Source organism: Aspergillus costaricaensis, assembly GCF_003184835.1.
Source record: "Aspergillus costaricaensis CBS 115574 unplaced genomic scaffold BO79scaffold_1, whole genome shotgun sequence".
Classification (NCBI taxonomy): domain Eukaryota; kingdom Fungi; phylum Ascomycota; class Eurotiomycetes; order Eurotiales; family Aspergillaceae; genus Aspergillus; species Aspergillus costaricensis.
Genome location: NW_020291801.1, coordinates 1,891,324 through 1,911,966, shown reverse-complemented (window position 1 = coordinate 1,911,966; position 20,643 = coordinate 1,891,324). Strand labels below are relative to the sequence as shown.

Genomic DNA, 20,643 nt, shown 5'->3' with positions numbered 1-20,643 from the left:
AGTAATATATTACTTGTGATACCTCATAAATACAATATTTTATATAATCTTATTCTTGGTATAATAGTATTGTAAGAAGTGTATAAAAATTATAAATTAATCTGTGGTTATTAATCTATCTGTTATACCTGATTTTCCTAATTTGTAATTAGGAAAGGTTAATAACCGCTAAGACAATTCCTTAACTGTAATCTAATCTTAACTGAATAGTTAAAAAGATTCTTATATTTTAACCTGACTGCTGGTTAATGGTCAGGTTAATGGTCAGGTATAACGGTCAGGTATACCCACTCTAAACCAGACTCAATAAATACAGATATTATAGAAATATTTATAGCTTATCCAAGTTTACTAGTCTTGTCTATTGCATCTACCTTATTCTACTGTTTTTATTATTTTGAGAATAATCTTTGCCTGTACTGTGGCTCAAATAATTACTAGATTTCTGATTATAAAAAGTCCTCTAAAAACCAGAATAAATCTTATATAAAGATTATAGTATATAGTTCTACATTCAATGCCTGCTTCGGTAAATATTCTTCTCTGAAAATCTAGATAAAAAAGGAGATACCATTATAGGACAGACCTGTAATATTTACTATACATGACTGCAGTCTCTTTATCTTCCTACCAGACCTCTGCAATCTTTCTATTCTCTAACTATTCCTTCTTGAATCTTGCTTGCACGGCATGCTTAGGTTAGAACTAATCTAAGTTCATCCCATAACAACTTAGTATAGTATCCAGGTCTGTTAATATATAATCTTTCTATAATAAAAAAATCCTCTTTATATATATTTTATAAGTATTCTGTATAGGGCGTATACATGGATTTTAAACTCCGGGTAAACCGGCAAAAGACTATATACAAACTAGTTTTTCTTAGAATATAGCATCCTTTGTCAATGTACACAGTAACACAACAAGGGTATATAAGATTATTTTATATAAAAAGTTTTTCTTGTTAGGCTCCAATTTAGTATCTTTTTCCTAGTGGTCAAGCCCTGGATTCTGCAAGGGTCCAGTGGCAGCGGCAGCGTGTAAACCTTCCCTTTTCTCCCTTGAAACCCACCCCACACTTCCCATCTCTCACCGATACTCAGTAGTGTTGATCAGGGCCGCCATCTACAATTTAACTCCACGGACCCTTTGAAAAAAAAATATTTAATTCCAGGGCAGAAACTAAGGACACAATTCCTTCTAGGAAAGAATCTTATCACCATTTACCTCAACCTCCAAACCCCCCTTAACGCAGGAACACACTTTCAGCCCCCAGCTTTCAATTAATTAAAACCACGCGGTTCTGGGCCGGCCGACCGATCGATCTAAAAAATCCTGACACGATTTCGGTACGAGGTAAGTGCTGAAGATCGCCAACAGTAGCATCTCCGATCAGACTACCCATAATCCCTCTCGGGGCAGTACGGAGAAAGACTTTGTTATTTCCGGCAACGTGGTTGCGAGCTGACGCCGGAGCAGACTATACGAACTTGTGTGGCACGCGCGTCGGCTTATCTTACTAGTGTCTAGTATCTGACCATGGCTTTTCCTCCGATAGCGAGGGCGACCTTGCAAGCTGCGCTGATTAATGCGGGTTCCAATGTTCTGGCTCAGGCTATTGGCGCTTATAGGGATGAGGTATGTTGATTTGTTGTTTCCTCGGTAATAGTGAACTGGCTGGCGATGATGTCGGGCCGGAGATAAGTGATTCGTTTGCTCTTGTGTGGAGTAGTAGCTACTGCTGTTCGGTTACAGCTTCACTAACCATGGACACGGTTCATCGGCAATTCGTGAGGGTGGTGACCCCATGGTTGCCGATGTCTTGATGCCTATAGAGACCCTTTGAATTAGACACTCAAGTCTTGTTTCAGTTTACTACTTGTGCCTTTGTTATTTCACCCTTGACCTTCTTATGGCTTGAGGGTCTCGAGGCGAAATTTCCGGGCTATGATGAGAGCTCTGCTCCCAAGCCGAAGACGGAGAAGAAGGAGGCACACAAGCCTAAACTGAATGTGACGAATACTGTGGCAAAGATTGTCATCGATCAGATTGTCGGTGGTGCCTGGAACACGGTAGCCTTTATCATGACAATGGGACTTTTGCGCGATCAGAGCTGGGATGCCATTACGCTGCAAATTCAGAGGGTTCGTTTCTAGGCTTATGGTGCTATAATCCGTTGGATGCTGACCTAACATGGCAGGATTTCTGGCCCATCCTGATCGCGGGATTCAAGCTGTGGCCTATTGTCTCTATCTTGAACTTCACAGTTGTACCAACAGACAAACGGCTGCTTGTTGGCAGTCTGTTTGGTGTTATCTGGGCCATTTATTTGAGTTTGATGTCTGGTTGATGTTGTAATAGGTCGTCTGAAGATTTCCCTGGATTGCCAGGCTAGCTAGTCTATGTTGGAAGATAGATTGGGCGCTGGGGACTTGGGACCTGCGGGTGGTGTTCACGTTCGTTTAGCAATTAGTTTGACATCAAATCTCAGAATTCGCAACGTGTGCTTCTTAGAGCACTAGTATATAAAAGTTGAGACATTCATTACTTGATCCTACCGCGTTGGGTAAGCTCGTCAGGGGGGCGACAGAGAACAGTGACAAGTGTACGCAAAAGGAAGGAGCCTGATCAAATCAAAGATAAAAAGGGGCCAGAGGTGAAATGACGGCAGTGCGCTAGATAAGTAGTTACTGGACCATGCTCCGCATGATCACCCGACAACGTTCAGATTAATGAATGGTTTGTTGAGCGACCCGTTTGTTCCATTTGGCCCCCATTTTCCGTCCCCCGAGTATCCGAGAGCTGCAATAGGGAAGCCTAGCTGAGCTGCAGGCCCACCTTGATTTAGGGGCTAGAACACATGGCACGACACAGTCTCTGTAGCCCGGTCTCCCAATTTCTGCTGTTAATTGGGCGACGAGCGTTATCGTTTGCAGGTAGATAGAGGAAAGTACGGTCCAGTGCGGGTGTACCTGAACCATAACCTGATACGGCATGGTAATGCAACTCGAACCCACCTTGAGAGTACTAGGATGATCTAGGCAATCATCACGTAGTCAACTTTCCTTGTGTTAATTTGGGACCTGTCGAGAAATCACACTGTTACGAAGCCTTGAACAAGGAGTCAGTCAGATTATAGTCAGGTGACTTGTATGGGGCTCTTGTCGATGGGCCATTAATGATGTGCCTCGTGAGACACGCCGAAACGCAGAATAGATTCATTCCAGACGAGATTCAAATGGCTGCAAACTCCCATGAAACCAACGCCAATATGAACCACGATGCTCTCCAGATCCACGGATCTATTCGTCGAGCAACTAAATAGTAATGAAAATAGTAATCCATGCGCGGAAGCAGCTGAGGCGTTGGAGTCCGTCTTAGCTAAGTGATGGTGATCGGCTGTCTCAAACACATTTGCATTGATCCCGGGACTCGAGGAACCGAATAACAAGCGACCGTTCGTAAGGATGGATCGATCCCTCGAGTCTTACTAAGAAAGCATGCTTCGTTTGGGCTCAACGACTCCGTAGATTAACGGAGTTTTAAAGACGGATTTACGTACCCGCAGATCCGTTTCATTGCATGCAGGCATGAGTGTGCTCCGACGTCCGAAGGCCGGCGACACAATTGAATCCATGATGCTGGGCACCCACCTACCTGGGTTTGCATGAGGCAGACAGGGATGGAGAGAGACGGCGTACGCAATCTGCTGGGAATCGTCATCCCAGTCCGGGTTTAGTGTGCTCCCTAGTATCTCATTCGTGAGACACTGCCTGGTTCCCAAGCCACAGCGAATGGCGTTGCATTTTAGCGTCTGCACTGGATCCAAGTAGGTTAAGGTGGGTTAAAAGGGAGAAATTAATAGATCAAGGCTGTGGCTGTAGCAGAATTCGGTAACGGTCATACGAGCTGAAGAGACAATGGGGACTGCGGGAGGATTGGCGATCAGAAGGCTGGTGGATGGCGCAGCCACGATCTGGGTCTTTTGCAGATTCCACGGCTTCAGGATAGAGTAGTCCCTCGAGTGTAAGGCATATTGCTGGTAACCTATCTGCAATAGGAGTATCCTCGTAAGGCGAAACCAGAGGATGTGGATTATTGTCATCAAGATGGAGAAAGAGTGTGACCAGGGGAGAATGTTTGGCCCCTCGGATCCGGAAAGACGGGCGGAGACTCTGACTGACAAGAAACAACTCGCTTTCCTCCCCGGGAAATAACAGAGTGGCACGGACAACTACAGTAGTCTCCCTCACTAAACTGTGTATCTACTCCCTACTAGGAGTAGTTTTGGCCCCCGCGGTTTAGAGTCGATCCATTCTTCGTGCCACCGTCTCCCTAGCCTATCGCTGTGCCCATCCACCTCTGCTTACTCCATTAATTATTCGCTGGCGTCATGTCCCCAACTGCCCGGACGCGCATTCCCTCCGATTTAGGGATAAGAAAAGCACCTCCCCCCGGCACGTGGAGACTGCGATGACCAGGATTTCGAGTCAGATTTCATTCCAGTCTTGCTTGGGTTAGGACTTCAATGGCATTTCTATCTGCTACAACCTCTCATATACTCGTAGCTGTGTGCATCTCAAGACTCTTTGTCGGTCGCGCGTCATCTGCTCCATCAAAACTCTTTTTCTTTGTTCGCCCGCTCGGCATTGACTGTCAGTTATACTGAACCCAACACGGTGCTTTCCGTGATCCCTTTGAGCTGATCCGTCGCGAACAGTCGGGTGCCACCTTTCGCTATCCTTGTCACCCTTTCTGAAAGGGTTCACGCAAACTTGAGTCCAACCTTTATTGAATTATCGGAACGGCTTTCTCGCATTCATCTCCGGCCCTCCACTTCGGACTCCGCTCGTTCGGATTTTGGGAGTATCTACTTAGTTCGGCCAGTCGTACTTCTAAATATACGGAACAAACCCCGAAATAACATTGTCGGACCCAACAAAGGATAACAACAAGGGCGTCTTCAAGACCATGTTGTACATGTCCCTAAACGGACGGGTGCACTGTGCCATATGACAACGGACTTTGTGTATAGGTAGCAGCCAATTGTTACCATCGAACCATCCAGGTGCCCCAGGGGAAAGACTGTTGGCTCGGTGCGGAAGCCAGTCCTACGTTAAACAGGCTTTCAAGAGTTGGTATAGGGCTAGTTAAAGGCCCCCTCAGTCCCAAAGATGGAGGTGCTGGACTTGCCTAAGCGCAATTCACCCGTTCCACAACCCACCGCTGTCGCTATGGGACCAACTTCTCCCCCTCCTGAAGAGAAGGCATCAGATGCCCCATACATGGTGGACGATGACTTTGCTGGAGATGACGAAGACGACGATGACGATTCTATTTCGCCTATTTCTGAGAGAGCACCTCCATGGTCTGGAACTCGCTGGGCTCGCTTTTTCCCCGAACTCTCCTCTCACTTCTCCTTGGCGTCCCCTACTAACAGTACAAATCCGCCCTTTCCGCAACCTCACACGAAGGGCCCGCCTCATATTGACGGCCCCTCACAGCAACCGGAAAGAAGGAGCAAAGGACCTTCTTCTCTGTCGTCTGAAGATGTGGCGGATAACAGGTCATCAAGTTACACTAGCCGGTCTTCCTTGACGAGTCAGGGATCCGAAGCTACATCACCAGTTCATAAGTTGGTGGATAGTCTTCACATAACGTCACCCACAAAGGCTGGCGTCTTTGACGAGTCAAAATATGCGCATCAAATTCCTCCTCCGTTCCCGAGCCGCTCTTCAATTGCTCAGTCCAAAGACAAGCCTCTGCCTCAGGAGCCCCCTATTGAATTGACTCCACTCTCAATCCGCCATAAAACCCCTCAAATGCACGATAGAAGACCCGGATATGTTGGTCGCTTGGACCCTCCGCCACGGTCAAAGAAGCATGCAAGCCATCATCATCCGACGTTGTCGCAGGCGTGCAACGACCTGGAGAGGACTCTAGCCGGACTCGGTGAGCAGCAGCAGCCTCCCGCGCAACTCTCTCCTCGCAGTCCTCTTCAGATTCTAGACGGGCCTCTGCAGATTAGTAGAGGCAATATGGACATGGTTGCGACCCGACCAGCCCCTCGACCCCCTGCTAGCGTGCATAACAATCGTCAGATCCACAAAGTCAAATCCCGCGAAGATGTGAAACAAACAAAGAAATCGCTGAAGAACAAACCGTCCTTTTCCTTCTCAGTACCAGCTTTCGGTCGGAAACTGAGTCGTGTCCATCAGCGATCCACCAGTAACACCAGCTCCAAGTCAGAACCGGAATCCTACAGGGCCAGCATCTTACATCAGCCAGCTGTCGCAGAACTTGGAGACGGCGAGATCGCTGAGTTACAGGGATCTTCAGTCATTGGTTTCCGTGAGAGACCTCTTTCCGCTGGCGGGGAGAAGGAACTTCGGATGAGGCTTCCCCGCCTTCAGACAAAGGAAATGGGGGAGTCCGGTCGGAAAAGAGACAACATCCACAGCACTCATGAGGGCCCTGAACAGCTGAGAAGGCCGCATGAGAGAGCGAGGGGTGCCTCTGTCGGAGATAAGTATTTCGTATCGTACAGTAAACTCGATGGTATACCAGCCACTCGTCAACATCAACAAACTTCGCAAACTTCAGCGATGGTCTATGAGCTGGAGGGCGGTTCCCCACAACCGCCAGCCGAGCTGCAAGGCGATACTACCACTGCGATCGATGTACCTGTCAGGGTATCTGTCAGTGTGTCTATTGGAGCAATGCCTGCTACTCTGCCTGACCGCGTTATTTTAACGGTCTTGGAGCATATCACCTCCCTTGATGACCTTTTCAATGTTGCGGTAGTTCGCAGAGACTTTTATCGGGTATTTAAGAGGCACGAGCTGAAGCTTATGAGGATAGCTGTATTCGCCATGTCTGCGCCAGCGTGGGAGTTGCGCGAAATGAGTCCGCCATGGGATACTGAATGGCAATTTGTGCTGGATCCTGACGCCCCTGTGCCTGAATACACGCCCTGCCGCTATCTCAAGCGCTATGCCGAGGATATATACACACTGGCTCATCTCAAATCGCTTATACTAGCTCGTTGTGGGACTTTTCTGCACCCCGAAACGATCCGTGGGCTATCCGGCACCGATGATGTTCGTGCCGCCGAGGTCGATGATGCCTTTTGGCGGGTTTGGACTTTCTGTCGCCTTTTCGGTTCCGGGAAAGGTAGAGAGGGAGACATCGCGGGGCAGTTGGATTGGTTGAGGGGTGGCAAGGTAGCCAGGAACCGACGTGTCTCGGACTTCACGTCTATAGCCGATCCATATGACGCGAATAGCGTTTTGTTCGAACCTCCTGCGGGATTCGGGGGCGGCAATACAGGAGGCTTATCAAAGGAGCAGCTTCTTGATATGACGGAGATATGGACCTGCTTAGGTGTGCTTCTTCAGCCAATGCACGGTAAGTGTATTGAAGCACGAGCAACTGGAGTATTCGACGGGCATAATGTAGAGGCAAATGATTCTGCCAAGGAAGAAGCAGTTCTAGGTAAGCGAATCTCACCTTGGTGAGGTTGTCGTTGGTCTCACTGTTACCAAATCGCTAACCCGTGTGAGCAGAGGAGTGGACCTACTACATTCTCACACTTGGACTTTCAGCAGTCTTGGTGCTCGGCTCAATTCATCCCTATGACAACACTACTGCTGTTTTCCAGAGAGCCCATTCGATGGGCTTGACAAACTGGGAAGCATCTGACACTGGTGCGAGCCGTTCGTCGTTCCTGAGAGAGGCTGTGTCGAAAGCTTGCCAGCCACGGGGAAGTAGTACTTCTCAGGTGTCAATGCGCTCTCCTGGCTTTGGCTCTCAACCTTCGGGATTGCATGATGTATCACAAACGTCTAACGTCCCCGGCGAGAGAGAGACTTCGCCTGACTTCCATCGCCGACGGCAAGCTGCCTATTCTGCCCAATTAAGGAATCAGAGGCAGCAGCAGCCCAGTCCACCCAATCCTATGCTTGCTGAAGAACGGCCCATATCTCATTATGCGACCATCATGAGCCGCCTAGAAGGCCTTCCGCCCGCGCCTCAGCCGCCAATGTCTGTGTCAAGGATAGAGATACCGCCTACTACCCACTCTTACGTGACAAACGTGTCCTATATGCAACCCCTCCACCCAGTCACACCAGGGTACTACCCACCACAGGTCCGCGACCCTGTTGACCACGCCATTGACATAATGGTTCGAGAGCTTGGCTTTGCGGAAGAGGATGCCAAGTGGGCCCTCAAGATAACAGACAGTGGCGAAGGTATAAACATGAATGCGGCGATATCTTTACTCACCAGGGAACGCAGGACCCATGAGCAGAGCAGCAGGGGATTTTCCCTGAGGAAACGCAAAAGCTTTCTCTCCTCGGTCATCAACAGTCCGGAGTCGAGACATTCAGGCTGGAAATGGGCTTGAGCAGCAATACATCCTCAAGAACCGTTGTCGCATTACCTTCACATCAATGGCAGCTAGGCCTGCAGTTGTTGTATATTCTGATTCATAATTGCATTGCATTACGGCCTGCCTTCTTCCAAGGGTTTCCTTTAACTCTAAGGCGTTGTTGTTTGGGTTGATACCACTGTGTACCACAATTTCTTTGTTACTTCCATCTCTACTACAAGCGTGTATAGCCATATTTTACCATTCAAATCTTGACCATCCAAGTTTCTGAAGAACCATGATTAGACATTGTTCTAGACTCCTCTTTTAGCGGAGCTGGAGCTTACAGGGACGCCCGCTGATCTACTGGATAACCCCCTCTCTTTCTTAGGGATATACCTTCCAAATTCCAGCATCATTCTGTAGCAATTCCGGAGCCCCCTTCTTGAAACTGTTCACCCAGGCTTATAGTGCTGAAATGGCGCAGCTTTAGAAATCAAGGCGGCCTTCGTCACCCGATTTGCAAGGAGCTCAGCGATGGACGGAAAGCTAGCAGGAGCCCTGGATGATGGCAAAATGATCATCTATTCTGTGTCGAGAGCATTTGAGATTGTTCATCAGCCGGTACGTCACGCCAGTCCACGTACTGTAAGAGGGCCGACGGACCGTGTTGAGGGTAAGGCTATCCTATCCTTACAGGCCAGCGGAAATCCCGAACCTTCCCGTCTCAACCCAAGCCAACTCAACTTTCGAAAGCCATCTGCTTCGGCGGGCGTTCTTTCCCTGACGCCCTGGAGAGAGTGGCCAGAGCATCGAACAAAAGGGTGAAAGTTTAATGGTTAATTATAACTATTTCCGATGTGACAAATCGGGCCTGAAACAAACTTCCAGACTATTGTCTCGGGAAATTGCCTTCGACGCTCATCCCACCCGGTTCCTTGGTGCTTCTTCGGGTGTTCTATTCTAGTTTCCTAACTTGCAGGAAGCTTCATTACTTTATGCAAGCTGTCATGGACACGGTGAGGTCGAATGGATCCCGCTTGCACGCACGTCCGGACGTGCTTCAGCTGACAGCCAAAGACCCAGCATGTTCTTTTATTCATTGGGGTCCCCAACCTTGACATGTCCTTCGAAGCAGTTCGACTGGCATGGATATTGCTGGAACTATCTCGTGGTCTAGCCAATTATTGGAAACGTCCCTGACGCGGTTGTGATGTATCAACTCGGGAGGAGAGAAGGGCCCCCGACGATCGCAAACGAGGCTTCCCTTTGCTTTTTTTCGAGTCTTCGCCGAGAAGCACGACTCAGCCTGGGAGATCTGACGAATGATGTGCCAATAGCATTGCTTAGACTGGGAGAAATCATGAGCAAAGCAAATAAAGGGAAAGGAAAGATCGATATGATATGATATATCTATGGCTCGACTTAGGGACAGACATAATGCGGTGAGAACAGAGAGGCGCGGACAGGTTTGACCCTCGAACTTGTTCGACGCAAGGGGGGTCGGTTTGTTTATTGCAGGGAGGAAAACGAGGGGGACACAGGCATTGCACTCACTGGCTGCATCAAGGCGGTCGGTCAGTTTGTGGAATCAAGATAATGTTATCGATGCTGGTGATGCAAGAAAATGAGCGGCAAAGCCTACCAACCAACCCTGTCGTCCATCCCTCCCTCGGCATTCCAATCGATCAATCGTCCAATATATCACTTTTCACTGAACTCAAGCGCCTCTCCTTCGCAAGCTTTGTTCCAGACTAACATGCGAGGGATGACAAGCGTTAGCGCTAGAGGAGAAACTTCCCCAGTCCCTCCTAGAATCCATCAAGAATGGGGCACCGCCGTTTACTTCTAGACAAGACCACCGGCTGACCTGCATATGTATGTATCTGCGCCAGCATGTCCAACAGCTCATTAAAAGTGACGCCTCATCCTGACTTTTGAGGGTCTGATCTCTTCCCGACATTTTGTTTGAAACGGACAGCCGCACATCTTCAACGTTTTTCCCTCTCATTCTCCTGTCCTTGTGCATCTTCTTCACCTCCCCCCAAGATGGCTACGGAATCCGTTCCCGACGCTAACCTGTCGGTTCAGAGGTAAGTTCACGCATTCCTGTGCTGTCATGGCTGCAGCCTGTATGGATGATCAATCAACAACTAACCCACGATATCGATTGGTCAGAGATTTCGGCGACATTCGAGGGCTGCAGACGGAGGCAAAGCGACAATTCGATACAGATATCATCCTGAGGAATTCGTTACAGGGTGCTCCAAATAGATTCGAGGCCAAAGGCCGTGTTCTAAGAGCCTCAGACGTGCTGCTGTCTTTAGTCGGCAGATCTACGAGCGGTATGCTGCCCCCCGGCTACCTACATATGGGTGCAGCCTGTGGTTGTATTTGCATCGGCTAAAACTGGGACTAATCTGGTTGGCAGAGACGGATGATGCTTATCCCGGTGTTGCAAATACGAAGGAGGCTTTGCGTTGTTTTCCTCCGTTCCGAGACGATGATGGGACTATATTCGGTGCAGTGGATATCAATTGTCCCGACTGCAATGCGGTTTTTTCTTCGCTGTACGGCCGAACCTGATATTCCCCTTGATCGGTACAGACTTTGACATGTCATGCAGAAGCGAGTTGAAACATCATTATCTAACGAAATACTGTCCTGGCACTGCAATTGCCGTATATGTGATGACGCGGGACCGGTATCTGATCCTTGTCCAATTTGTCTAGACAGAATTGCTGACTGGAGCTACCGTTATAGTCTAATCACGAAAGGTTACCGTGTTGAGAAACGTTTCATCCCGCTCAACTCCCGGCCGATTTGCTTTTTCTGTGGCAACTGTGAAAGGCCATTCACATTTGGCGATGGTGAGGAAGGGCTTGATCGGCAACGAAGTATGATCCGCCACTGTCTTTATCACTAGCGGGGTCTAACCGAGTCTCAGATACGCCATTTTTTGTTGACTGCAAGCATTGCGGTGAACCATGCAATGTCTCGTCAGTAATTCCTCGTGCTCGAGCTTCTAGGTGTGCAGTGGACACTTTTTCTGACGTCAGGACTGCAGATACCAGCCGATCTTGAACGATCCGCGGGACGACATCGTTGTTAGGGGCACGGCGAGGGACATGGCCAGTGCTAATCACAGTCGAAGTTCTAGCTTTACGCAAAAAGGCTCCATGGGTTCCAAAGTCCCCTCAACGAACGGCGCTGGGGACCAGTCCTTTTCCAAAAAAGCCCGAAAGATACGTGATTCATGGTCGCTCAGAAGTACGTTATCTCCCAATCAATCATTGAATACTTTCCGTACTAATACAGCTAAGAGTTCTCACAAGGAGAGGAGGATGAGCTGGTCGCTATCGGATTTTCGGGGCTATATGACCTGGAACGAGGTATGCCGCCAGGTTCTCTGATTATCTCTAATTGCTAATTGGATTGGCAGTACATGCCCCCCACGGCATCTATCAGCAAATTGAAGGCAACAATGAGCCGGGAACAGCTCTGTCAACAATGAGCTACGCTACGAATGGTATATATGAAGCCGACTAGACAGCCAGAAGCTCAGCTAACATTCTGTCTATAGGAGTTAATTATAATGGATCCATGGTGGAGTCTAAAAGGACGCTCTGTGAAGAGGAAAGCGGTCGTCCGGGCCCTAAGAACGAGCTCCGGAGTGGCCAGGCTGAGAAAGAACGCCCGCAAGCGCAACAAAGAGCCTCATGGAGGCAATCATTCTTGCAGAGACTCTTCGGTCGCAAGGTCCCCAAAGGTCAGTATGCTGAAGCCAATCTACCGAATTAGCACTCACTACTGTAGGTGTCTCGCGTGCACGATCTACCTCAGATCGCGGTAAGAAGTTGATTAAGAGAGCGAACACCATACGGTTCTCGTTTGTCACCAAGTACACGCGAAGCGAAAGAAGAGCAGAAACGACCCGGAAGAGTGACGTGGTTTCGACGGATGGCCGGACGCAGGTGACTGAGCCTACGCAGGAATCTGTCGCGGAAACCGAATACATGGCCTTGCTACGGGAAACGCAGAATATCTTCATCCACACCCAGCATATCTCGGGCGGCGCAATTGTTCACGATGCATCTGGGCGTCAAAGAATATTGAAGATTGATGAGATTGCCCAGCTTTTCCTACAGATTAAAGACGAGCTCGCGGCTGCAAGCGTTTGGTCTCGTATTCTCCACGAACAGATGCGAGCCCAGAATGCTCTGAATCAGGGGAATCTGGAAACTGCAATGAGCAAATTTCACAATGCGCTGAGATTGCTCGATGAGTGTCCAGCATTAGATAATGACAAGCATTGCCGAGCGGTACTTCTCCATTCCTTGGGACGGGTATATCGCCATTTGGAAAGGACACAAGAGGCGACTGTCTGTTATTTGACGGCTCTTGGATTATTCAAGCGGACGTTTGGGCGCGACCATCCCGATAATTTCGCCATTCTGCATGACCTAGGAGCGCTCGATTCAAAGGATGGATATGCTACACAAGCAGCAGCTTTATACGAGCGCTCGTTTGCAGGTCGCTTGAAGACATTGGGGCACAACGACCCAGAGACTCTGAAGAGCATGCAGGATCTTGCCACGCTGAAGGTCGCTTTAGGTGATAAGGAATCGGCCCTCCTCCTTCTGGAGAAAGCAGCCCCGGCACTCGATACGGTTTTTGGGCTGCATAATGAAAGAACATTGACTGCAAAGAACCAATTATCTCTCCTGTACCACCAACTTGACCTGAACAAGGAGGCGCAAATGATCTGTGGCCGAACCATCCCACATTACAAGGCAGTCTTCGGTATTACCAGTCCTATCACAAGAGAAGCGGTCATTCGGTATCTTGAATGCTCTGAGAATTTTGACTTTCCAAGTGAAATAAATGACATTCTTGATCAATATCAACATTCTCAGGAACCAGACGCCCTGCGGGTCATCCAACATTTAGGACGATCGTATATCAACGCTGGCCTCTATCGGGATGCTGCGAATATTTTCGAATCTTTGGTCGAAGACTGGTTGGCCATCAAGGGACCAGAAGCAATCGAAACGTATGATGCTCTCAGCGCCCTCTGTGTCTCCCACGAACAACTCGACTCTATCGACAAGGCCATACTTGCCTACAAACAGATAGTCCATATGGCGCGACGAACCCCGGAAGACCGCTACCTGGAGACGAGGATAGGGTTCGCCGAGGAGAGGATATTGGCCCTCAACGGACGAAGAAATATGCTCGCAGCTGAGAAGCAAGATTGGGCATTGCATGAGCCCGGGCCGTGTGAGAAGTGCGGCACCCCTACCACCACCTTGTGCAACAGTAGGTATCCCTTCCCTTGCCTTTCCCACGCGCAATTCTAACCTAATACGCAACGACCAGCCTGTAATATCTTCCGTTTCTGCAATGACATATGTCACAAGGCTGCCTCAGCCTCCCATGCTTCCCAATGTATCCCATCCGTCACCCGTCTCGAATCCAAGTCCATCCGAATGAAGCACAAATGCCCCGTCCCAGCACGCGACCTTGCGATCACTAGAATCCGCCAACTCGACACCACCCGACCTGTCAATATAACAGCCAGTACCGCTTACCATCTCGACCATCGCAAATTCACTACCTTCCGGATGAAACTCAACCCAGACGTTAACACAGTCATCGTCTTCGCCCGCGAATCCGACATCCGCTACACCATGATCAACAACCCTCCACATCTCTTCCCGCCCAGCAAAGTCCAATGGACCACCCCAGAGCGTCAAGATTCTACTTTCTACGCCCCCGCATCCCCCGGCTCTGACCCAACAGAAGAAGCAAGATATCTTCTCGTCGCTCCGGGGAAGAAAATGCTCCGCGCCTTGGTCGATAAGCGCGTACGAGTCCGTGGCGGCGGTGGCGAAAAGGAACGCTTCCGAGCCCTTGATATCCCCAACAAAGACCTGGTCGAATACGCCCAGGGACTTGTCGTAACTACTACCTATCCGTATGAGCCGTTCATGTACGTTTTTGAATGGGTGTGGAAAGATTAAGTCGAAACGCCATCGCATTGAGATATATGATATCGGTAATCGAACTAACCTCTCGGGATTCCCTTCGTTCTGTTTCTTGTGTGTGTTTCATTTCCGTGTTTGCTACTACTGCTACTGCTACTACATATGAAGTTTCTTACTGTGTTTTTCATGTGTTGTTAGTTACTACTATGTGTGATTCTCCATGAGTGCAGTGTCTGTGATTTATCATGTCCGAGATTTTATATATAATCTTGAGATCATATTGTTTTGGCATTTTTTTCATTTCTCATTTTCTTTACTTACTATCCTATAAGTCGATACCACTTCTCTCGGCTATCTGGATCGTCCTCGTCCGGCTTCAGTCGAAGCTTCATTTGGATATTAGTATTTTCCCTTGATGTCAGATATCTGTACAAGCTGTACGTGTATCTCTTATGTGGTTTTTACTAGCTTTCAATGTTGTTTGTTGTATGTTATGTACATTGAGTATTTGGGAAAAGTGAGCACTATGTTCAGATGGGTAGATTGCAATGCAAGATCAAGCAGTGATCGAGTTTCAAATTCTAAGAAGGAAGGCAAGGAAGGGTACATCATAAGCTAAACCGCAAATCAACATCCTATTTATTGATACAGTTGCCAATAAGAGGCGAAAGAAAGGAAGGAAGAAAGCGTGACTGGAACACGACACGACCGGTCTATCTAGTAGTAGTAGTAGTAGTAGAGGTCAACGAAAAAGAAACACCCAGGGCTATCAATATCTATCCGTAGTCCAAATCAAAAGAAGTCTTGTCGTCCAGACCAGCATATACAATGCGCGCATATAACGACGCCAAACACCATGCATGTTTGTATGCATTGGGGAAAAATAGGAATGGATGAATGAAAATGCACCATGAAAATATTGTGCTCAAATAGGAATGTCCTCGAGGCCAGGAAGGTAATCAGCGAAAGGCGTGCTCTTGTCTATGGAACGGAAATGTAAGTGATAAATCGTGAGGTCGTAAAGATTATTCTTGTTTTAGCTCGGTTTAAGGATCGGTGATTGATTGATGGGTAGGAATAATAAGGGCGCACACAGTGCCCCTCTCACGCGTCGGCTTCGTCATCATCTGACTTGTAAGTGTCGTCGCTGTCGCTTTCCCAGTCCTCGGCTTCGAGGGAACGGCCTCGGATGCCGAAACTCAGGATAAACCCGACAAAGGAGACGGCGGCGAAAACGCCGAATGGCATGGCTTCTCCTTTGTGCTTGAGTCTGGATGCAAGAGAGAATAGGCTGCCGGATAGGAATGGGCCGACTGCACGGCCTGCGGCTGAAAGGGTCTGAGCGAGTCCGTTGAGGGATCCTAAGACGGCATGATCCGGGGCGGAGTTGGTAATCTAGGTTAACCAGAGTTAGCCTAATATTCTTCTTGTGTCATAACAGAGATAGCCAACTACTTACCAGTAGAAGTGCACTTGTCAGTCCGCCAACTGAGGCGACCGTTTTGACGAGCAACGCAAAGCACAACTCGATCGCCAAAAGCGCGGTCTTCCCACTTATGCCATTGCCCCCATTGCTCTTATATCCGACAAAAGGCATGAGCAGGAACGAAATGACGAAGCCAAACAGGCCCGCTCGGTAAGACCAGCGGTTTCCCATCTTATCTCTCAATTTGCCGAAAATGCATATTTGGAAAATAATTGTAACAAAACCAGAAAATCCTTGAGCAAGACCGATCTCCGAAGGGGTCAGGCCACGCCCAAGTGGGGGGCGGGCTTGCGAAAAGATAGGAAACAATGAGTTGAAAGCAACGTTGCAGAGAGCGAAAATGAGATAGGTCAAAAGGAGCAGCACAGTATCCCGATTGAAAATCTCACTTCGTGTCAACGACTCATGGTGGGTCTGGTGAGTTTCCGATACCTCAGATGCCGAGTCTAGTTCGCTATCATGATCCTGACTTTCGTACGAGCTCGAACGAAGGTGGCGATAATTGCCAGCATGTGGTGGTTTTACCCGACTCGCGCTCTTTGCAGAGCTAGTCCACTCCCACAACCACGCGAATAAAGCACGGACTCTCTGCTTAAAATCGGGTAAGGTCTCTGCGTCCTCCAAACTCTCTTCGAGGAAGAATATTGACAGGACGAAGTCCACAACTAAGACTCCACCGGCGAGCAGATTCGGCATGAGGTACGGGAAGGGGTTGGGTTGGCTTTTGTCAAAGGGATTCCGCTCGAAGACCAATAGGCCTCCTAACAGAGGTCCAGTTATGCCACCAATACCATAAAGAACAGGCAGGTAGGTGAAGGCCTTCGACTGATTGCTCCGATCAGTAATCTCGCCCAGGCAAGTAGACACCAGACCTTGGTTGCCATTGACGGCGCCCATCATCGCCTGAACAACAATTGCCTGGTAAAGCGTTCTGCAAAATCCAAAAGCGCAGAAGCAAGCCGCCGTGAGGATTGTACCCAGCAGAATAACCGGTTTCCGTCCTATCCTATCAGATAACCAGCCCCAGAAGTAATTTGTGATCAGCTGTGCTACTGCGAACGCAGTAGCAATCGCTCCGACGTATACCCCGACCATATCCGGTTCGACTTCGGGAAATGAGGACGCCATATCGGGTAGGTAAGGACTGACGGAGTTGAAGGCCGTCTGTTCGCAGAGGGATATCATCGCCAGAACCGCCATCTGTTTCTTCGGCAGGGGAGATCCGTGTCCCGATCCATTTTGAGAGTCGCTTGGTTGGTGATGCGAGTCGTCGCCTGATGATCCAGACTGGCCGGAGTTCGGTCTTCCGCGAGATTTCGGCGGCGGGGTGTCGAAGGTCTGATAGTGCAGCGTAGAGGAATGTCGCCGATTCAGCGGATTGTGCTCTTCTGTCCTCATCTCGGCAGAACAGTGGTAGTACGCGAGTTCGTATAGCAATTTTCAGGTATTTCCCAGATAATAGCGCGATAGAGGCGGTGGCTTAGCCTCACCAACAATCGGAGCAATGACGAATGGCTTCAATTGCCACTACCTCGTTCGCGATGCGGGGGGCGTTGGAGCCCCCAGAAAAGAAGACTCGGGGGTGGATCCGGGGCAACAGCAGCGAACTATAGTCGCAAATGATGTCAATGACGCGCACGTATTGTTCGAGACTGGAGATGAAGATCCTAAGCAAAGCAGAAGCTGTCTAGAATCGAGAGAATGTCAAAACAAGGAAGATGTGCCTGGATAGTCAAGTGCGGAGGAGCCCCGGCAAACCCATGCAGATGATGTAAGCGTTCTGGCTGGACTGGAAGAACCACGGCTGAGTCATCCGGTGGCTGTCGACTGGATTGATATGACAGGTCTGATAGTGAACTGTTCTCAACAGCAGTTGTATGATGTATATGACTGTTATCGCACGGGAAATTACTCCCAATGTCACAGGGCTTTACGTATCCTCGGAATGGACTGACTCATTTGCAAGCGGCGAAGTGCTGCGCCCTCTGTGCCGGTGGCATTCCCCGGGAGGTAACCAGCTACGGATTGCAACACCCGCCTGTTTTAAGGGCTTTCTAGGATAACTACCAAGAGGTGTGCGGTAAGTGTCTTCACAGAACCAAGGGTTTCTCTGCGATGCTTCAGTGAACTGGAATCTATAAAATTGGAGTTAGGTTTTGAACCTCCCACTTATGTCATTTTATATACCTCCAAATATATCAGCTGGCCTGCTGGCCCAATGGTAAGGCGCTTGACTACGGATCAAGAGATTGCAGGTTCGAATCCTGCGTAGGTCATTCTTTTTGGAAATTTATTTTTCATTTTCAATTCAGTCTTTGGCATCTTTGTCTTCATGTCTATGTTGTTTTTCTTTTTTCTTTTTTATTTTTCTTTGAATTTTACATATATCACATCTACTACGTCTTAATCAATCATTCCATCGCAGATAATATGCGCGGTCAGCTCGTGTAGCGTCCTGCCGGGACCATTGCCATGGCTTATGATAAAGCGCGGTCTTAGAAGCGACGCTGCACTGTCATCCGATCAAGACCATGAACAGAGTGAACTAGCCTACGTAGGATTTTCATGATTCTTCATCACAGTCCTATTCATTACTCGCCGGTAACTGCATAAATGTAACCTGCGCGCCAATCACTTCATCAACAAATTGACAGCCCAAGGAACACTGAGTCCTCTCAGGTCACCGTAATGCTGACCAACTCCCAAGAAGACGATGGGAATACCCGTAGCATGCACCATGCTGACCAGGGTGCCCACCATGTCACCAACTGTATCACATTTGCTGATGATGAAGCCGTCAAGGTTTCGCCCAGTACCGAAGGCCTGGTTGAAATTGCGAGCCTGCATCACACTGTCCGTGCCAACCAGGGCTTCGCCGACCATGAAGATCTTGTCTGGGTTAGCGAATTTAGCAAACTTCTCGAGCGAGGACATGAGGCGCTGGTCGTTGTGCCGGCGGCCGGCAGTATCGATAAGCACGACGTCGAAGTGGTTGGCAGCTCCGTATTCGACAGCATCCTTCGCCACGTTCGCTGCATCCTTTCCGTAGCCCTTCTCGTACAGCTCAACCTCGCCAGCGTTCTCGCGGGCACTGAGTTCCTTGAGGTTCCGTGCATGAACACGTAGCTGTTCCACAGCTCCAGATCGGAAGGTATCGCATGCGGCGATGAGAACACGGTATTTGTTCTGCAGCAGAAAATAGCAAATCTTTCCCAAATTCGTTGACTTTCCAACGCCGTTGACACCAACGATTGAGATAACATAAGGACGAGGAGCCTGCTGCTTGCTAGTGGGAGACGTAACTGCATCGATTTCACGAAGCAGGTCAAGAGAGGAGGTAGGCGTCAGTATTTTCCGAAGAGACGACTCCATGGCCGAGCGCAAAGCAGCATCCACACTTTGGAAATTGCCTGTTTTCTTCCCCACGAGCTCCCGCTTGACACCCTCGCACAGCCGGACCGCAGCCTCGCGTGCGACGTTCTTCTTCAACAAATGATCTTCCATGGTCTTCAAGGGCTTCTCCAAATCCGCTTCGGTAAGGGTCTTTCCGCCCACGATGTTACGCAGAAGACCTCCAATTGCATTGAATCCTGAACCGACGAAGCCAGCAGAGGACGCATCCTTCGCTTTGTCGCTGCCTGCATTTTCCAAGATAGAGTGAACTTCATCTCCCAAATCTTTCAGTACGAACTGGCCCTTGCCAGTTCTGTGTCCCCAAGAATCTTGCGACACGCCTTCCACAGCCGGAGCAGCCGCTTCTTCACCGTCAGCATGGGCTGAGTAGTCGAGGACCTGACCATCATCCTCATCGGCAAATCCATCGGCATCCCATTTGCGCATCTTTTTGCCGCTCTTGGGTGTCTTTCCTTTGCGGGTTTCGTCGCCTGAGGAAACATTGGCGCTGGCATTAGCGGCCTTGCGTGCACGACGCGAAACTCGGCCAGCTGGTCCTCCCTTGGCAGTTATGATGTGGTTCGCAACAGGGGTGGATGACCGCGATGTATCCGGGGTGTGTGGTGGCGTACTCTCATCAGAGGTCGCCCCGGCTAGCGCAGCTTGATGCTGCGCTTTAGAAATGTTAGCATTATTACAATCTATGAAGCCCTTTTTGAGACATACCTTTGAGAAGACCAGGCACTGGTGGCGGAGGGGGGCCGCCATTGTCAGACGAAACCAGCGGGTCTTTCTTATCAACCGCATGAGCCACGAATGCCTCCGAAGAGATAGGCCCCGACTTATCCTCAAGCTCCCGAACTTGCTGGTCAAAGTATTTGTCAAAGGGGTATTGTGCTATCCTTGCGCGGGTACTTCGTAGTTGGTCCTTGTACAAATCGATATACAGGGTGGAGATATTGTCCAGGAGTTTATCGATCCAACCAAGCTGTAAGAGAGACTGATAGACGGCCTAGAGCGAGTTGCGGTCAGAGACAGAAGACCTGAGACGAGGTCGAAGACTGCAACATACCACGAAGATCAAGTCAAATTCCTTCACCCTTTTCCACTTCAAAGTGTACTTCTCTTTCTTAAAAGACGGGGCGGCATTGCTCGTTGCCTGAAGCTGGACCTTTTCCTCAATGAAGACATCACTGATAAGGCTGTTAACAATATGCGCCCCGACGGGCGCGTACGACTTCGACCACAGGACTACCCCTGAGGCAGTCAAGATCTCGAATGCTTCCAACATGCTGCTAATAAGTGGATATGCTGTATTGGTGAAACTGGGGTACGGAGGCGAGTGAACAATGATGTTGGAGTGGACGGCGAGATCCGCGCAGTGGGGAATTTGCGGGCGGCAAGCT

The 20,643-nt window shown here is 49.2% G+C and overlaps 7 protein-coding genes and 1 non-coding gene across 8 annotated transcripts; 5 read left to right on the top strand and 3 right to left on the bottom strand.

The window, feature by feature from the left end:
- The first annotated feature begins 1,160 nt into the window (after positions 1-1,160).
- BO79DRAFT_185379 (Mpv17/PMP22 family protein) lies at positions 1,161-2,498 on the top strand. The gene is made up of 4 exons (XM_025680393.1): positions 1,161-1,349; positions 1,524-1,638; positions 1,836-2,144; positions 2,201-2,498. Exons 2-4 carry the CDS (start codon positions 1,540-1,542, stop codon positions 2,348-2,350), a joined length of 558 nt encoding a protein of 185 aa, XP_025545484.1. The 5' UTR covers positions 1,161-1,349; positions 1,524-1,539; the 3' UTR covers positions 2,351-2,498.
- Positions 2,499-2,844: 346 nt separating this feature from the next.
- On the bottom strand, positions 2,845-5,097 carry BO79DRAFT_234297 (uncharacterized protein; the record flags this gene model as incomplete). Its single annotated transcript, XM_025684362.1, has 6 exons — positions 4,906-5,097; positions 4,677-4,755; positions 4,083-4,202; positions 3,907-4,039; positions 3,658-3,747; positions 2,845-3,017 (listed from the first exon to the last, which is right to left on the bottom strand). Exons 1-6 carry the CDS (start codon positions 5,010-5,012, stop codon positions 2,845-2,847), a joined length of 702 nt encoding a protein of 233 aa, XP_025545483.1. The 5' UTR covers positions 5,013-5,097.
- A 137-nt stretch (positions 5,098-5,234) lies between these two features.
- BO79DRAFT_163615 (F-box domain protein) lies at positions 5,235-8,511 on the top strand (the record flags this gene model as incomplete). Its single annotated transcript, XM_025679143.1, has 2 exons — positions 5,235-7,494; positions 7,566-8,511. 2 exons carry the CDS (start codon positions 5,235-5,237, stop codon positions 8,405-8,407), a joined length of 3,102 nt encoding a protein of 1,033 aa, XP_025545482.1. The 3' UTR covers positions 8,408-8,511.
- A 436-nt stretch (positions 8,512-8,947) lies between these two features.
- Positions 8,948-9,779, top strand: BO79DRAFT_223698 (uncharacterized protein; the record flags this gene model as incomplete). The annotated part of the gene is made up of 4 exons (XM_025683622.1): positions 8,948-8,995; position 9,047; positions 9,263-9,478; positions 9,607-9,779. 4 exons carry the CDS (start codon positions 8,948-8,950, stop codon positions 9,777-9,779), a joined length of 438 nt encoding a protein of 145 aa, XP_025545481.1.
- A 726-nt stretch (positions 9,780-10,505) lies between these two features.
- On the top strand, positions 10,506-14,449 carry BO79DRAFT_261868 (tetratricopeptide repeat protein; the record flags this gene model as incomplete). Its single annotated transcript, XM_025686538.1, has 11 exons — positions 10,506-10,624; positions 10,699-10,941; positions 10,998-11,075; positions 11,108-11,268; positions 11,298-11,301; positions 11,439-11,641; positions 11,707-11,763; positions 11,814-11,900; positions 11,955-12,140; positions 12,188-13,690; positions 13,751-14,449. 11 exons carry the CDS (start codon positions 10,506-10,508, stop codon positions 14,392-14,394), a joined length of 3,285 nt encoding a protein of 1,094 aa, XP_025545480.1. The 3' UTR covers positions 14,395-14,449.
- Positions 14,450-15,054: 605 nt separating this feature from the next.
- BO79DRAFT_163608 (MFS transporter) lies at positions 15,055-17,456 on the bottom strand. The gene is made up of 3 exons (XM_025679142.1): positions 17,376-17,456; positions 15,818-17,242; positions 15,055-15,753 (listed from the first exon to the last, which is right to left on the bottom strand). The coding sequence occupies exons 2-3, from the start codon at positions 17,240-17,242 to the stop codon at positions 15,463-15,465; spliced, it is 1,716 nt and encodes a 571-aa protein (XP_025545479.1). The 5' UTR covers positions 17,376-17,456; the 3' UTR covers positions 15,055-15,462.
- A 592-nt stretch (positions 17,457-18,048) lies between these two features.
- On the top strand, positions 18,049-18,120 carry BO79DRAFT_t6. Its single transcript has one exon. It is a non-coding gene; the product is annotated as a tRNA-Arg (tRNA).
- A 295-nt stretch (positions 18,121-18,415) lies between these two features.
- Positions 18,416-20,607, bottom strand: BO79DRAFT_163605 (signal recognition particle receptor subunit alpha). The gene is made up of 3 exons (XM_025679141.1): positions 20,310-20,607; positions 19,964-20,249; positions 18,416-19,911 (listed from the first exon to the last, which is right to left on the bottom strand). Exons 1-3 carry the CDS (start codon positions 20,526-20,528, stop codon positions 18,476-18,478), a joined length of 1,941 nt encoding a protein of 646 aa, XP_025545478.1. The 5' UTR covers positions 20,529-20,607; the 3' UTR covers positions 18,416-18,475.
- Between the last annotated feature and the right edge of the window lie 36 nt (positions 20,608-20,643).